The 18461-nt window shown below is 44.5% G+C and overlaps 1 protein-coding gene across 4 annotated transcripts in view; it reads right to left on the bottom strand.

Moving 5' to 3' along the window:
- The window catches only part of ELMOD1 (ELMO domain containing 1), a 521431-nt gene that overhangs the window by 269172 nt on the left and 233798 nt on the right, over nucleotides 1-18461 (bottom strand). For all 4 annotated transcript variants that reach the window (XM_085621500.1, XM_085621501.1, XM_085621499.1 and 1 more), the window contains exon 2: nucleotides 6829-6921. In XM_085621500.1, the coding sequence (XP_085477626.1) occupies nucleotides 6829-6845 (17 nt within the window). In that variant the 5' untranslated portion in view covers nucleotides 6846-6921. The remainder of the gene's footprint in view (nucleotides 1-6828; nucleotides 6922-18461) is intronic.

Raw genomic sequence — 18461 nt, 5'->3', positions numbered from 1 at the left:
TTGCATAACTAAATACTTTTAAGGTCCCAAAAGCGAGACCTATTGGCTATGCCAATGCTTGTTTTTGCTTAGCATTTTTGGTTTATTATTCAGGGCTTGGGTTGGTGCCCAGGGAACTGTCGAACAGAGAAATAGCGATTTGTCGAAGATGGCAAGGCACCATATTTTTAGAGGGAAACTGGGATTATAACTCTGGCCTCTTTGTTTCATAGTCTGTAGGTTACGAGTCAGTCACTGGGCCATATTTTTTCTCTATGAAGCTAATCTTGACTATTCTTCATCGACCACAAATCGATTTTTTTCACAAATTTTAACAGATCTTTTTAATGCTAGATTCAGGAGTGCTCATTAATATTCCTGAAATGTGCAGACATGGGGTCGTTCTAGGCAGGATTTGCATTAATCTGCAGGTGTTACTTAGATCTCTGAGGTTTGCGCACAACCCAACGAGCTGTCCTCACAGAATTGTCTTACTATTGAACTCTAAAGGTGAAGTATTCCTTTGTAATGTTTTACATTGTGGTGGAACACTAGAGCCGCGCTGTCGTCAGTCCGTTAACACCTTGCAGGCTTTGAGTTCCACTTCCTGTTTTCTCATAGCCCTCATGGGAGCGTCTGCTGAGGCCACTGGGCAAATCAACGACCGCCGCCAGTCATTCGGAGCAGAGTGTGTACAGGCTTTGTGATGTGCAAACTCCTTTGATGCCATCTTCGTTGCCACCGGGAGCAAGCTGTGCCTTTTGTCAAAATGTCTGTTTATCCAGGGTCACTGCGGTGCCCTTTCCAGGTGTTATCACGCCGATAAGAGCCGTTCCTCTGACTGCACGGCCGTTTGTTTCCATTTGACAGCGAAGACGCATTCACCTTTAAGCATCTCCTCGCCACCCAGGCGCCTTATAGCCCCTCCGTCAAGGTGCCTGATCCTAGAATCAAGGGGGTTGAAGGTAGTTAGTTGATAGATGACAGTTGTCAATGGTGATGGAGCATTCATGTCTGATCGCTAATGATTCCAAGTAAAATTCATACTGATGAGTCATTCTAACAAGCATTGGCCGCACGCGTGCCTCGCGCTTAAAGTTTAAAAAAAAAAGAAAAAAAAAGACAAGCCCGGCGGAGCATGGCGCGTGTGCGCTTGGGGGCGGGGGAGCGCATTCCAGGCGGGGGAGCGGACCCTTTGAAGTGCTCCCAAAAAGCGGATTGCATGGCGGCACGATGCGTGTGATTGTGCAAGTGCTAGCCATGCAATCCGCTTTTGGGAGCACTTTTAAAACCCCCTTACAATAGTCTCGCTTTGCGATCGCTAACGCGATAGCAAGGCGAGACCTAATAAAAATGTCCTCGAGCGCATGGTTCGGAGTTTTAGCCAGTGCCAGAGCCGAGATTATTTCACAGCCATTACCTCGCAGCTAGACAACGTATGCTGCGACGGGTCCATACATTGCTGCTGCGCCCTCTGTTGGCGGGGTCGGCTCAGTGACTGCTTTACAGACGATAAAACGAGACTGAATAATAGGGCCATTAATCTAGCATGTCGGACTGGCAATCCTAGGCTTACAGTACATAACGGCCTGTTAGGAGTATCGGTATGTAAGAATTTTCCTGGGGCCACATCTAGAGCCATCGCACGCTGGAGTAGGTAAATCTTTAGTATAAATTATCCTGTAGATACGGAATGTACATTTGATAATCATCAAATTCTGTGTTAAAAAAAATAAATGTTTTACTTCGGTAAGTATGTTTACTATTACGCAATTTGGCAAGACGGTGGTCTAAAATGAATAACACGCTGCTACTACTCATTGCACAAGCACTTTGTGAGATAGTTTCCCCACCCTGAAGTTCCGCTTTAGTTCCCGATCCCAGTGTTTTAAAATTGTGTTAAATGGCCCACGTAGCAGGTATTTCAGCTGGGCTGTACCCATTATCCAATGAATAGATGCTCGTAACCGATTTCGCATCATCAGATATGCATAGGCCAGGAGCCCTCCAGCTATGATCACCCTCTAACTCATGGGCACGGGCACTCACAAACATCTTTCCAGGGGCCATAAATTGTGATATGTGATGTGCCCGAGGGCCACATTGATATCAGCAGGGTGGGAGAGTGTCTTTGGGGGCAAGGGGATAAGCTGGGCATAGGGAGGCACACCATGTACATGGTGTGGTCATGGAGTTATTTCGAGGGTTTCATTCCATACTGCCCTCTAAAAAAGCCCCATGTCCCTAGAAGATTCATAGATTTGACAATATTGTGTTATGCTGTATCTGAGCCGCTATCAGTCTACCGCATCTTGGTACAAGCCTTCTCTGCATGCCAACGCTACACTGGGAGAGTCAAGTGTAACAAGCATTGGCATAGTCAATAGGTCTCGCCTTTGGGACCTTTTAAGTGCTTAGCCATGCAACAGTTGATGTTGTTGCACCAAGGATATTGTGCTGCATAACTAAACACTTATACGGTCCCAAAGGCGAGACCTATTGGCTATGCCAATGCTTGTTAGCCATTGTCAGAAGAGGCCCTGTTTGAGAGAGGAATTGACCAGGGTGGTCCATATGGGGAGTAGGTGTGTGACAAGAAATTTGCTGATAGAGCCTGGAATGGTGTCCTGATGCGAGGGTTTTACTATGGAGATAATTCATTGTAGGTCCTGCTCGGAGGTTGGAGAGGATAATCATGATTGTAGTGCCTTTAATGGTAGAGACTCAACCGTTTCAAGGGAGTCATTGATCTGAGGATGTCTCTAACTTTTGTATCAATGAAATCCACGAAGTCATTGCAGCGGGCCATGGATGGCTTAGGAACGAAAGTGATAGAGGGGTTAGTCGACTGTGCAATGACCTTGAACAGGCGCTTCGGTCTTTTCTTTGCAGAATTCACGAGGGCACTGATATGGGAGGATTTGGCTCTGAGTATTTGGTCTTTGTGTTGTTTTATCGATTTGTGTAGCTTGGTCATACTCAGGTGATATGCAGGACGATGACAGAAATTGAAATTTGGATGGTTCTGAGAAGCTGGATGTTATTAGCTGATGACACTATCATATATGTGGTGTGTTGCCATCATATTGGTCTAGGGTGATATCCTGGCTATAAGTAGGACCAAGAGAAAGTTTAATGTACAAACTGAACTTCATGGATCCGAGGAAAAAGCCCAGAAAAACACCACAGAGGTCATGGGGGTGAAGAGAAGTCCAAGATCTAGAGGGCATATGATTTGTAAGCACAAAGACGTCAAAAAACCTGACTCAGCAAAAGTTGATTGGCCTTGCATGATATAGCTTAATTTCTCAAACACAACACCACTGCACATAGTCTGCCTGGAAAATGTATCAATTTTCTTTGAACATACAAACCCAACTGCGGGTGGCAATGGGGCTGGCGTACTGGATAGATGAGGTCACGGTTGGGCATTGTGTACGGAAGGCTTACACACTAAGTGGTGCAATTTTCCTCCCAGCTAACCAACCACGAATTCAAAATTGATGATGTTGATTCTTTGCACCGCATAGCCACGGGGAAAACTGGAAAGGATGCCACAACTCCTGTCTTTTTTTAAACAAACAAAATACAAAATGAACAACAAGCATTGATCTTGTCTCTCTTGCATTAACCCGGGCATTATCTCAACCTCGTCCTATTTCTAAGGATGCCATACTCTTCCAGCGCCCTACTATAGAAATGAATACAACATGAAGACAAAAATATGTAAAGCTATTTCACCAAGAAAAGACATAGGAAAGTGTGAGAAAATATTGAATACTGTAAATAAATAAGGAAAAACGGTAATTGAAACAGAAAACAGAAAAAATAACTATTTAACATATTGAAGACACAAATCAAAACAAAAACTAAAGGTATCACAAATACCATGGACAATAGTAGAGGTTCAGAAATCCCACCACCATCACAAACTAATGTAAAATTGTTTATTATGTGCAAACTGATACCTTCAGGAAAAAAAAAAAATGTTTTTCTGTTCAACGGCAACAAAGACTCTTGACAGCCAACCCCATAGTTTTTCCACAACCTTCACGAGAAGGTGCAACGATAGACAGTGATGTAGAAATAACTAAATAAATAACTCTGGTGCATGCACAAGTACATGGTATCCTGGTGCGGTAGGGAGAATACGAAAGGTTTTATTGCAAGCATGTAAAAACAGACAGATGGGAATTCTACTGTATACTTATTTCATAAAGGCAAAATATGGAAAGCACACAAATAAAGTAGCTCATTCTGCGGATTGAAAATGTTCCACGTTATAGGACATGCACAGTAGAGAGGCAGTGGTAACAGGGAAACACTGTCATGGAATCCAAGAAAGCTTGAAATAGGTGGGATAAGTACCCAGTGGTGGCATGGTAGTTGTATGAAACAGGGCGATCTGTAGAAGTGTCCAAAACTTGAATCCAGTCCTTCACATGGAGACAGAGGTTTCCATCAAAATGGCGATTCGGTGACAAACAGAAACACCCGGACCATAAATGTCCACAATCGCAGTCATTGGGCTCAACAAGGAGTATAATGAAAAACATCCACATCGACTAAAAGCGACACCATCCAAACTCCAGGAGGAGGCTGGACATGGCCCCACCTTAGCATTAAAAAGAGCACCGACACTCACCGCTTTTAGAATGAGGTCCAGTCCCGCCAGGCCCTGTAGACACAAAAAGAAGCCGGCTCTGAAGGCACTAACCCGGTAAGAGGAGAGGAGCTGGAGAAACCGCAGTAGGAGCCAGTAATTTAAGGATTCCCTAAATAATTCTGGGCAACTGAACACATGTGCCTTCTCGAATAAAAGAGCAGAGAGGTCAGCAGCTACATTACAGCTTGTGTATTCCACCCAGACAGACATATGGGCAGCAGTTTAGCTGTCCACCGAGGAGCTGCTCACATTCAACAAAGCTTTTTGCTGCTTCCCAATTATGGAGAAAAGACTTCCCATTGAAAGATGAGCAAAAGCAAGCAACGATCTGTGGTAAATAAAGCAGAGCTAATTAAGTTAAGAAAGGAGTGCATGAAAAGTTAATGAATGCTCTCCATAGAGTAACTGATCGCTTCAGCATCATCTCCATCCTGTTTAAAGCCCTCACACGAAAGAGCCGCAGTAGCGCAGGGTTGGCGCAGTGATGTAGACATTTGCAACCGTGTGTTTTGAGCTAAGCCTGCTTTGTGAAATGTTGTATGTCTTATGGATAGGAGCAACTAACCAAAGTCAAGAACAATGCAGACAGACCGTGTTTAAACTGCCCCACAATCCTTCGACAGTGTATCCACGTTCTCCTTCATTAGCTACGCAAACCCTATCAATTAGCCGTATTTCGTTGCGCGTATTGGGTTTCAATGGTGCGAATAACACAGCACAATATCAGCGCATTAGGCTTATTTGTAGAGTACGTAGTCACCCCTGAGTGGGCTGTTTGATGCTATTGTCTAATAGCTAATGTTTATCATTTCCTAATCCAATGCTACTCATGTTATTCACCTCTGTAGGATGAGTGACTGAGTGGACCCACCAGGATTTGAAGTTGTGACCATGGGGTTCAACAAAAATCACCACAGTGGAGGCTTTAAATCCTCTGAGCCACCAGCCCCAGCTTTACACCTTGACTCATGTGTGAAACATAGCATGTTTATGGTTAGACGCCTGCGTAGAAAAAATGTGGCTGGAGCAGAGTAAAAAAAGAAAAAGGTAAATAAAAGAATGGCGCCAGAAATACAGCAAATACCCCTCAGGTCAAAATGTGCTAGCTTTACCATGCGTGATTTTATGCAAGTGCATTTACATCATGATTAACCTGTAAGTAATCCATCCTTTTGGGTTCTTGGGTAAGACCAAGAAATGGAGACGGGTCGAATCCGCAAAGGAAGGCAGATTCAACCTGCCAGGTGACCACCTTCTCTCTCAATGCCAGGCAGACCCACATCCATCTAGAGGCTGAGAGCACAGAGTTCAAAAGGGAAATGGGAATGCAAATGTCACCTTTCCAATTTCTGGCACTGTACATTTATTGAAAATGCCTGACCCTGGGACTATGGGGAAATTAATAAAGAATACCTTTGACTCAGGTAGCGGGTATTTGAGAAGGCCTCAATGATGATGGAGGCCATCACAACCTGTGCAGAGCTTACTTCATTTGAGGTGTTTCCAACAACCAGATGGCGTCTTTGTGGACTTGCCATGGGACAGGGTATATTGCCCACAATGTAGCAGCTACTGTGCTCCACTTTAGCGACTAGGGATGGTACTTTCAACATTCCTAATGCTATTCGGTGACCATTGGTTATCAATCTGGTGCAGATGGATAAGGGTACTCTGTATGTTTCACAAAGCACATCACTCAACTATCGCATCACAAAGTAGATACCAGACAAATGTAATGGAACGAGGCTCCAGTCTGGCTCTGCGATCCTATGGCTGCTCGCGCTTCAGAAACCATAACAGAACACATGAAATCTAGACCAATGTCACATTAAAACATGTAGAAGTCCTAATAAGTATGCTGTTCACCGAAAGTCCAACAATTGTCCTAAAGAGTCCCAACCAAACCTGTTGTAGCGAAAGGTTACCGGTTGAGACAGATTACTTTTGAAAGTTTGTGAACCTTTTAAAAAACATGAATGAAACAAAATATCAATAAAGCAGATGGTTTAACAACCTTTTAAAAAGCAAAGTAAAGCAACTAACAGTAAAGCAAGTTACAGTTTCATTTGCATTAGATCCTCCAAAAACAACGTCAACAGGGAAAGATTGTGCAACAAAAATTCACACAGACAACTATATTTTCTTATTTAAACCATGTGCAGGAAAAACTTAAATATACTTACTTCATGAAGTGCTTCATAGTGATGGTTTTGGCTTTCCTAAGACTGTTTCTTCCTTAGTGTGACTCTTTCGAAAGATCTCAATTTATGTTCAGGCTGTGTGGGAGAAGAGAGGTCAATTTAAGTATGGCAATATTTATGAAGTATATGTTTTATAAGTCACTTTTTACTTTGGTGGCCCGTTTCTAAGCATGTCCAGTTTTGGCAGATGAGAGATGTAGGAAGCTGGCTCTCTATATAGTGTACTAAAAAGAAGTATAATGTGCAGAGTCTCCAGAGAATCCCCAAATGGTACAACGTGGAAAAAGCAGATAATTATAATGCTCTTTTTGTGGTAGTGTGGGTGAGCAGTTAGGCTTATCAGAGGGTAGTGCAATGCATTTGGTGCACTCACAGAGGCAATACATGAGACACACACTCAAGAATAAATCCAAGACCAATTTATAGAAATAAAGTTGATTTTTAAGTATTTTTAAAGACCAAGAAAATAGTTCAAAGGGAAGTACTTTCACAGTTACGACTTTTCAAATTTAAGGAAAATATATCACTTTTGTGCACAATTGCGCACCATAGTAATCAATAGGAAAAATGTAAACAAGCATTTGCAATGCAATAGGTCTCGCATTTGCAAGAGTTTGAGCGATTGGCATTGTAAATTACAATGCTTATGTTTTTTGAAAATACGCAAACGGTGCGTAGACACACACTTTGTACTTATAGTCATTGCTTACGAGAAGCAAGTCTGGCAGTAACTGCGCCTCTTAACTGCCAGTCTTGCATCTCGTAAGCAAGGACTATAAGAACAAAGTGCGTGTTTACGTACCGCTGGCAGGTTTACAAAAAACATAAATTAAAGGCATTTTCATTTACAATGCCAATAGCTCAAACTCTTGCAAATGCTTGTTTCAAACAGTCACAGAGATGGAATTTCTTTGTTGTCTATGAGGAAAAGGAAAATAGCAGATACAAATTTATCAACCATCACAATTGATTGTATAAAAAAATCAGAGGTAGTTGGAGGCCAGTTAAGTGATTGGGCTAGATAGCCAGTGGCCTGTTTTGTGGTCTCTTTAGTCTGCCTCAGTCCCCCTGTTATTTTCTGGAGAGTCTTATTAGTTTTCCCCAATTGATAAAAACTTCTAAAAGTTTGCCTGGCATTTTCCGTACATGCCAAATCTCCTTTGGCGTCTTAGATGTTCAATGCTAACAGCACTTACCAGAGTCCTTGTAAGATCTACAACTACTCTAAGGTGCAAGGCCAACATGACTCCAACTTGACCCCAGAATATATTGACAATCTGTCATCAACAGGAAACTTGCCAGAGGCCTGCCCTCTGTATATTCACCTATTTACCCAACATCCATCTCGAAAGAGGGAGGAGGGAACCAATCTTCATTGACTTGTCTCTTTACACACCAATTTAAATAAGTCTGCCCGAGCCATGATTGTTATTACTAACTCAAGATACCCCTTCTTCAACCCCTTAAAGCTTTCATCTCGGGGACTTTAAATCCTGGATTAGAATCGAGCTGGGTCTTGCTTTGTGTCAGCTGTTTGCTGGAGGCCATATCAATTTGTGAACTTTCATATTTTGATGTAAAAGCTTGATGTGTCTGTTCTGGTCCTTAAAAATAAAGTAGATAACCATAAATCCGGACTGACATTACTGTCGGAGTTTTGGAGGGGGTGAGACAAATTTAGCCGAGGTATAATTTACAAATATAACTTACTAAGGATTGATTTTTAACTTGCCCACAAGTAAGAAAAGAAATGGCATTGCACTTGGGGCGGTGAGGTAAAACCTCCCTGTTAGTAATAAGCAAGTGAAATCCTCCAATTGGAAAAAGATTTGTGATTCGCTGTTAGAAAACTGACAGGCTTATGCTGCACACCGGAATGACTGACTGCTTTATTTATGTGTTGATCATCTGAAAAGTGTTTAGACCGCATTCTTAAAAAATTGCCTTGGAGATGTGATCGCAAGCCCCGACTGGTTTCCTGGGTTCCAGTCAGTCCACTCCTACACATATTTTCTTTTGCAGTCTTTGATAGACACACCCCTGAGATGCAGGCAGTGATATAATAAAGCCTGTGGCTGCTTGATTTTTTTTTTCAACACCACTGTGCCACTTTTTAAAGGACTTCCCAAACTGGGGGAAATGTTAAAAAACATAGCAGGCTGGGCCGGGTGGTCATGTTTCCGAGATCAATGCTAAAATAGTTCATACAATCTAGTTTATTGTGTCATTTGAATTCTGAGATTTGTAGCCCTTTTATTCCATGATAAAATCAAGATTGCAAGTCCCTGAACGTAAAGAGAACGAGCAGCAGGAAAGGATTTTGCATGGTGCTAAGCGTTCTTTTACGAAATAAGCTCCTTCTACGGGCTTTGAAAAACTACGGCAAGCACGCGAGTGGTCGTGCGCGCCACAGCGTGCCATGTGTTTTGCATTATCATGCACGCGTCTGCACATGATAATGCAAACCACATGTTACCCTGTGCGGGTAACAGACACCAATAGGCCATGGGCGGAGCAACGCGCCCGCCTTTGGCCTATTGCGTGCTCTGTTTCTGAAATACAAGCACGCACAAGCCAATCCCGTAACAAAAAAGAAAAAGCACATGCACGAGCATGTGCAATTTCTAGGTACAGTTTTAAATCCCCTACAAAAGGGCTCTCGCTGCGCGAGCAGTGCTGCGCACTGCAACGCAAGGGCGAGCCCTAAAAATGCATATAAAATCAGGCAATGCTTTCACGGAGTTCAGCTTTTCGTTTTAGGTAGATGTCAGGACCTGGTCCAAAGTTCCAGCAGGAGAGGATCAGGAGCATCCCTGATCAGATGGGAGCAGAGTGCTGAGAGTCTTGGATGCCGGTGCGCAAAGAAGGGGGCACTTGAAAATACACTGCACAGGAGGACTTACAGGTAAGTCCAGTGGTTCTCCTTGAAGGGAGGGGGTCACAAGACCTGGGGACCATGGGGGCATAGCTGTTTAGACGATGCAGGGGCCGGTGGGGCTGGGTGCAGAGTGAACAGGCCATCCGGGCGTTGTGCATCTTGAGGTCCTCACGGTCAGGAGCAGGCAAATTGAAGAGCCAATTTCGGGACAGCAGGGCCACTCAGGAAGTCATCTCAGGTGTCTTTAAGTCCCTCAATGGGTCCTCCCTACTGGTGCTTTGGGAGTCCGAAATGGACTCTTCTTTTCGGTGTTCGCCATTGGGGGTCTGGTACCCCAGGTAGCGGTACGCTGTGGCTCCGGTAGGTCCTGGTGCCTCCAAACTTGGTGGCGAGGCAGATTGGACCATCTGGAGCTGTTGTACCTCTTCTTGCTTCGGTGCTGCGTCAAGGTCTTCGGTGAGCAGCAAGTCGACAAACCAGACCTCGCAGGATTGGTGCCTGCGGTGTGCAGGGGAGTGATACCTTTATTCCAAGGGAGCTGCTCAGTGATTTCTTGAAGGCTGTAGGTGCTCTGGGGTCCTTGGAGTCCTTGCAGGTTCAGAGCGACACAGTAGGCAGTGATTTGTCAAGTCATTGAAGTAGCTGGCAGAGTGTCACATCTTTTTCTTCTACACCAGGGCTTTAGTTCTCGTGCAGCGGGTCTTCTTTGTCCTGGTCTTCTTTGGTCTGATGAAACTGAGATTTCGGTCTTAGGGAGCCATCTAAGTACTGAATTTAGGGGTGTTTACAAGGCGAGACAGGTAATAGCCAATGAGCTATCCATCTTTAGAGTGTCTACACCCTTTAGTGACCCTTTCCAGTGATAGGGGGCACTACTCCAGCCCTGATAGGAGGTTTTTCCACCATCTCAAGATGGTGGATTTTCAGGGAAGGGGTTCGCATCAACTGCCCCCCTTTAGGGGTGGTGCAGGCTAAATGGGGACCCTCTTCCTTATCTAACTAATTTTATCACCTTTCTTCCCACCAAAAGAGGTGCTGACAGTAAGATGTGACCTAGTTACAAGACATCCTCCCCACCAAAGTGAATTACTTCTTAAGCAGAAGACCATCATGGTCCCCTTTACATGGGCATGTGAAGGAGGTGCCCTTCAAACGAAATTGAGAGGAACAAAAATACATGTATTGTGAGTTGAGTCCATGTACACGAGCAGTATATTTGTCTATGGTGAATTCCCACTGACTGGGAGACTGCTGGAAGGCGAAGTGACCAGTTAACACTTATGGTTACATTTGGTGTAGCTCTGTAGCCTCCTTTTCAAGGCAAGCTCAGCACTAGGGTACAACAGTTCAGTTCCGAAAACTTTATTCGGATAGCTTGGTATCCATAAAAGCACAACAGCATAACAAATTATTTGACAAATGGAGAGTAAAAATACAATTTATTAACGAAAAACAGTTTATAATTATATAAAATACCAGTTCATACGTCAGGTTATACAAAATATTCATGCATAAATATAAGAGCTCAGGGGTTGGACATCATCTTGCGTGCTTGGGTGGCAATTTTCAAAAACGCGCTTGTGCGGAAGACCAACTCTTCATCGGCCAGAGTGAGTAACCGCAAATAAGCGTTATCCAGGCTAATAGGCCTCTTCTTTTTTTAAATGGAGTTAAAAGCCACTTGGTGTATTTTAAATAGTATTTACAAAGAAATAAAAAATGTAAAGTAGATTGGCCGCTATCACCATCACATGGACAGGGTACATGGTCAAGATTGGAATGGTAGCCAAGAGGAAAACATAACGCAAATTTAACAGTTCCTGCTCTTAGGCAAAATAAAAGGCTCCTTTCTCAGTGACTCATAGGTAAGGTGAGATAGATAGGTAGGGGATGCCTATGCTGTTCTATAGTCATATAGCTGGGGGCAGGAGATTTTTTAGATGTCATACCAATCCTTTTTGTATTATATAAGAAATAAAGTGCACCTTTGAGCTCATTTTTATGCAATGTTTCAGCTGTACTGGGATTTAAGAAAATGCAACCTTTATTAACACTACATATACTTTGGTACCCTCTGGACAGCCAAGGGATATCCATTCCTTTCTCACAATTAACACAGTCACTGAAAATCTCTCTAGTTAAAGAAGCAGCCTGGTTCTTCCAGACTGATAACCAAAAAAGAGCAGGACGAGCACTTATAAAATCATTGATATAATTTAAATTAAGTTCCCTGTGGCAAATGTATTGTGGGGTAGAGATTGAGACACCCAACAGCTTCCTGCAAAACCTGTTCTCTTCCTGCTGAATACAGGAGCTGTTGGCATTACCCCAGATCTCAGCTCCATACGTGGCTACTGGAACACATTGTGATTTAAAAAAAATTAAAATAGCTAAAATAGCGCCTGTGCTCTTTGGGCAAGGAAGGCTAAGGATGGAGTTGATGGCCTTTGAGAACTTGCTCCTGGAGTGAGCCATATGCTCAGTCCATGAGCCGTTTGCAGCAAAGACCACCCCAAGGTAGGGGAAGGTGCTAACACTCGTCAATTTTTGACTGCCCGCAGTAATAGAGCTGAGATGGGGTTTCCCAGGGCCACACAACATTATAAAGTATTTTTTTAAATTGACGCATGGGTCCAGGCTACCCATGTGGTTAACGAAAGTTTGTACTAAGATGCACAGGGCGTTCGGAGTGCGGCCTATAAGGACCGCATCATCTGCGTATAATAGCACAGGAACTGTTTTCCCATTCATTTTGGGGACGTCCTGGGTCGTGGATTTTAGCGATTTATTCAATCCATTAATGTAGATAATAAAAAGGAGTGGGACCAGAACACATCCCTGTCTGACTCCCCTTCCTACCTTGATGGCTCCAGAGAACTCGCCCCGGCAACCAATCCTCACCTGGGCCTGAAGATTTTTATGAAGATGCGCTAAAAAATGTACCAAAGGCTCATCCAGTCCATAGGCCAGGAGGATAGACCAGAGCTTTGACCTATTGACTAGGTCAAAGGCGGAGGACAAATCCATAAAGGCCAGATAGACTGGGGAGGCCCGCGCAATGGTGTAATTTCTACTGACCAGGTTAAGATTTAAACACTGTTCATTGGTGCCAACCTTACTGCGGAAACCCAGCTGACAAGGCTCTAAAATGCCACTTTCCTCTTACCACTCTAAAATCTTATTATATAAAACTCTGCCCAATATTTTTAAAGTATTATCGATCAGAGAGATAGGCCTGTATTTATTAGGTTGAGACCGGTCCCCCTTTTTAAAAATCAGAACAATAATACTCGTAGCCCAGGTGCTAGGTATCAGAGCATACATTAGATTATTAAAAACATTCAAAAGGAGCGGTGCCCAAAAATCTGGTTTCCATTTGATTAGATCTATGGGTAACCCATCCGGGCCAGGGGCTTTGTTCCAGAGGCTCTGATGGATAGCTTCTTCCACCTCAGGCAAAGTTATTTGTATGCTGGACAGTGGACCAAGCTCATACTGGTCTGACTCTTGTGGAGGGGTAGCATACATTTTTGAGAAGTGGTTTTCCCACAATTCACTCGAAATGGTACAGCTGATAGGGGCTAATAGCTGACCCATAGATCCCAAATCCCTCAAAGCAGACCAAAATATGCTGCCCTGTCTTATAGTGGCAGCCTTAGATAAAGCTGCCCAGCGAACCTTTGATGAGTGCACCATTCCGATTGGCAATCTCTGTGTTGTACCTCCGCCTAGCCATTTTCACGTCTGCGGTGCACCTTGGGTTGGATGATAAAGCCCTGCGCAAATTCCTATTAGCCTCAGAGCACTCATGGTCGAACCATCTCAGGCCGTGTTTCGCCAGAGGAATAGGTTTTGACAAAAGGGTTTTGGTTGCCAAACAAAGTTTTGTAAAATCCTGGACTGCCTCTGGATGCTGGTCTTGAGTCGATAGACATGAATTAATAAGGTGCATATTAGCCTTCACTAGTGACTGAAACAATTTGCCACTATCAACACCCCTCCATGTTAATCTTAAATTATCAGTTGAGGGCATAACATTTCTGGCCCCACATTCAGAAGAGAACACGGGCCGAGGCGCCAATCTCAATGCTATTTCAATTGGATTATGGTCCCCATGGCTCTTAACAATAACTTCTGCTGCCATTAGGCGATCCACAAGGAGAGGGGAAATAAAAATAAAATCTATGGTTGAGGAACAACCCCTTCCTCTAAATGTTGGTGCTTGCAGGTTAATAGCATGTGATGCACCCACAGAATCCATGGCATTAACGAGATTATACAAACTCAAGAACGCAGCCAGCTCTGCGCCCCTGCGAAAGGCGGGACCTGGGTTGTGGCATGTCTATAAGTTTTGCAATAAAATCACCACCCAAGAGAATCCCAGTAATCCCATCTAATCCTTGATGACAGTCTAAATTCGAAATAAAATCAAAGAGCTCAATAAAATTCATATTGGGAATAGAATGAAAATCATTATTATAAAATTGTATCAAATAAAAAGAAACTCTCCTTTTGTAAATCAAGACTTGGAAGTTGCGGCTGTTGGTTGATAAAACCTTAAAACTCCTCCAGCGGCAACGTTAATCTCAATGAATAGGCCCCCCGACGGTCGGCCATATTTGGGGGTGGGGGCTACTATGCTAAAACAATGAAACCCCTCAATATGTAGTTCATGAGTGGCCCAGGTCTCTTCGAACATAGCTACGTCTTGGTCCGATATTAATCGCAGCCAATCCAGGTCACCAAGCCTTGACTGTAAACCTGCTACGTTCCAGCTTAAGACACTCAAATCAGTGTCAGCTTTGGCCTAATTTATAGGTTGCTGGTCAACGGGCATGTCAGTGTGGGCTGCAGGTGCAGTACCAAAGAGATTTTCTGCGTAGTGTGGTTGGTCTACCAATAAAGATGGTTGTCTATTTATAGGTTGCTGGTCAACCGGCATGTCAGTGTGGGCTACAGGTGCAGTGCCTAAGAGATTTTCTACGTGGTGTGATAGGTCTACCAGTAAAGGTGGTTGTCCATCCTGGGCATCCAGATTAGAAAGGGCCTGATACCTATTAGTTACCCCAGACGGGGCATAAACATTCCTAATAGGTGTATATTGTGGTTTGTAAAAATAACCTAGGGGGAGTGCACAAATACTAGAACTTTGTATGAATGGTTGCTCACGGATGCTTAATAGGTGGCAAACCATTTGAGGCCTACGAAAATAATGAAAATGCAGTCACCATTTAGGTTCTTGGGATAATGACCAACCCACCCTACTCGTCTGGCCATGAGACTCTCGTTCATATCAGAGGGGTGGAATCTTTTGTGTTTACCTAACCAATCCACAGACTTATTGCGTAGGTCTACCCAAGACTCCCTCTGGTCCCCAGTAAGATTTGGGCCACCAGCCAAAACCAACACATAAGGACAAGAAGCTGGGGGTAGGCTCAAAACATCGGCATTGGGTCTCTGGCAGCTACTCCTAGGGCAGCCCATGGCACCCATACTAGGATCACTTAAATTAGTACCAAATTAGTGCCAAAATGTGGGTGCTTGTGATGACTGCTGCCTGGGTCTGGGATATTTGCATTGGACACTCGAGGCATATCTTGTATATTCCTCTGCTCAAGACTAAGATCTAACACAGGAAGTTCATTTGGGTTTCGGCATGTTAGACAAGAATTAGCAGATGAAATTTCCTTATGCAGAGTGGAACTTAACAATTGTGAGTCGGACCCATGGTTATTAAGTGCCGGCATTAATGAACGCCCCCCAGCATCATCGGAAACACAATTCACCTTATTGCCACTTAAATTGTCCATTACACAGTCCATCCTTTTTAACTTCCCCCAGAGGAGATCAAAATTCCTATCAATCACCTCCCTAATATGGACCAGTGCGGTTTCCAAAGCTTTCTCAACAGAGCTTACAAGAGCAGCGTCCCCAACAATGTCTGCATCAATGACATGTCCTGGTAGGTTAAAAACGGTGTCTGTCTGGGTTCCCACAGAGTTAGTTGAAATGGCTACATGATCAGTTGCAGGATTGACAGATCGGGGGCATTTTGTACTTATTGTTTTATAAGTACCTACGGTCCGCTTCCGTTTACTCAGTGGTGCTTTCGTCTTAACATTTCTTTGGGACTTAGCAACCTGTGCTCTAGTATTAATGCAGGACACAACTGGGGCGGTCATATTAGGTACGTCCAGATTTGGCGGATAGGGGTTCGGGGAAGCAGAACAAATCATACTAGGCGGTGACTTTTGTGGAGTTGGATGTGGTGCACTGTCTGAATTGGGACCATCTAGTGATAAGCGAGTCGGTAGCGATGCGGGATCCAAAGAAAGGCGTCGCTCAGTCATTTCAATTTCGTGAGTCAACAAGGATTCCGCCCTCACGATGAATGCAAAAAAGGAAAATAGCCCCTACAATAATTGATTGCATACTTCTTGTTCTGCTGTTTAAACGTAGAAGGGAGCAGACCAGTTTATTTTTTTACATGTCAGAGTTACATTTAAATTGAGACTCATTTTTTATAGCGCCGTGAAGCTGCAAAATGCGACAGCAGGCGCTATGCAAGCTAATAGGCTATATCGCAATGGGAAGGGGAGGGTGCGGAATCGGAAGCCCAAAGCTTACCGTATATATTTAGGTTTGGATATTTCTCGACCCATGGACGAAAATATCCTTAAACGTGATTCAACAATATTGATGGGTCGACCCCGTTCAAAACTCCACAGCCCTGTTGCACACTCCATTCACCCCGGGGAGGCCAGGACCTGCTGACGGGAATCAACATGTATTGGCATAGCCAATAGGCCTCGCTTTTGGGACCTTATAAGTATTTAGTTATGCAGCACAATATCCTTGGTGCAACAACATTAACTGTTGCATGGCTAAACACTTGTAAGGTCCCAAAGGCGAGACCTATTGGCTATGCCAATGCTTGTTTTATTGTGACATGAAGTGCACGTGCCCCTAAGGGATATGTGCACTTACATGTGCACTAGGAAATCCGGGGTGCCTCCAGGGGTGCCTTAAGCTCAGAGGTACCCTTGACCTATTAGGAAATCACAATTTAGGAAATGCAAAACCATTTCCTATTTTGCTCATAGGTAGGAATGCAATGGCATTTCCTATTCGCAATTCCCTAATAGCGATAGGGAATCGCAAATTTTGTACATATCATTTTGCATTTCCTACATAGCGATTCCTATGGAGTCGCTATGTAAGAAATGCAAACAGGAACCTTGGAACATCTGGGCCTAAGTGTCAATTGGGAATCAAAAGTTGTGCGGCTGCCTTGGATAATTCACCTTGCGTGAATGGCTGCCAGACCACCCATGCGTGAATTGTGAATCGGGCCTCCGATGCTCAGCTTCAGCTGTGCCCACACCTTCTATGTATCGTGAAAGATGCTGTTTTTCTCCTCAGTGCTGCTCAAAAGATAACAAGGCAGCGGGAAGTGACAGGCAGAGGCAGGATCATGCTGCGATGTCCCTTCCGATCTGTCGGGAGAAGGAGCCAGGCTTCGACGCGTCAGGGCACGCAGGGGCGCTGTCGGGTTCGCGTCGCGCTTCATTTCACCCGACTGCGGCTTGCAAGGCTGCAGAACCCCTCAGGAAGCAGAGAGAGAGCAGGGAGAACCAAGGAGGTCTCCGTTCCTACGGTCTCAGGAATACAATTGTAACTGTTTATTTTTAGATGTTCACATCTAAGCTAAATGAATATCCTGCCTTTGCTGTTGCCATGCTTTCAGATCCCAGCTCTGAAGCTCTGACGCTTTTTGTTTTTGAAAGGGCGGTGCCAGCGCTTCTTGCTGCTAGAGGTAAAAATACATGCACTGTTAGAGCCGAAGCAAAACGGCTGCACTGGAGCCAGGGCACTGCAGCACTAGCATCTCCAGGTGACGCTGCACGGTGCCAGTGATCTTATTCGGAAAAGGTCTGTTATTTTGTTTTTTGCAGTTTTATATGGCGTGAACTCGACCCGAAGATATTGGTGTGCTTTACATGTGAACCAGTTACATTAAAGAAGGTCACATTCATTTTTATTTTTTTATTTTAGGCACAGGCAGATTAAATGCCTTATTACGGCATTGGCGGTCTCGCAGCGACCCACCATGCTAGTGCCCCGCTGCAAGCTGTTCGCACACTGCCCGCCAGATTAGGAGTTCAACCCTGGTCCGGTGTGTGGTGCTTTGGCGGTCTCTCAGCGATGCCATTAGGCACCGCAATGGGAACGCCAAAGCACGTTCCTACACGGCATGGACTGCACTTTGTTCTGCAGTCCATGCCGTACAGGAACTGGGGGTGCATACAAACAGGGGTCACAACATGTGCCCCCCCCCGCATGCATACCCTGACCCAGAGGCAACAGGGGACCCTGGGGGGCCGCTTACTTTAGTGAGGAAACTGGTAATATGCTTGAGCATATTGCGACCTCACACCCCTGCAACACCATTGAGGGATCACAGATCCCCAGTGCCTGCAGTGGTCCTTTGGCGGTACGACCGCCAAACTCTTACTATGGCGGTCGGACCACCAGTGCAGTGGTGCCCGCACCACCACAGCTACCGCGGTCCATTGGACCGCCATAGTTGTAATAAGCCTTCAAGTGGTTTGCCAGCGTCACAGGATGTTGAGCCAAAGCTCAGGTGAACCGGGTTCCCCAGTTCCAAAGTCGCCACCTCTGGCCCTAAAGCTACATCCTCTTGGTACAAACGCTGTTTTTTAACAAGTTAGGTAAT

Source organism: Triturus cristatus, chromosome 8 (genome assembly GCF_964204655.1).
Source record: "Triturus cristatus chromosome 8, aTriCri1.1, whole genome shotgun sequence".
In the NCBI taxonomy this organism is placed as follows: domain Eukaryota; kingdom Metazoa; phylum Chordata; class Amphibia; order Caudata; family Salamandridae; genus Triturus; species Triturus cristatus.
Note: the sequence above shows the minus strand (reverse complement) of the source record. Positions and strands in the feature narration are given on the sequence as shown.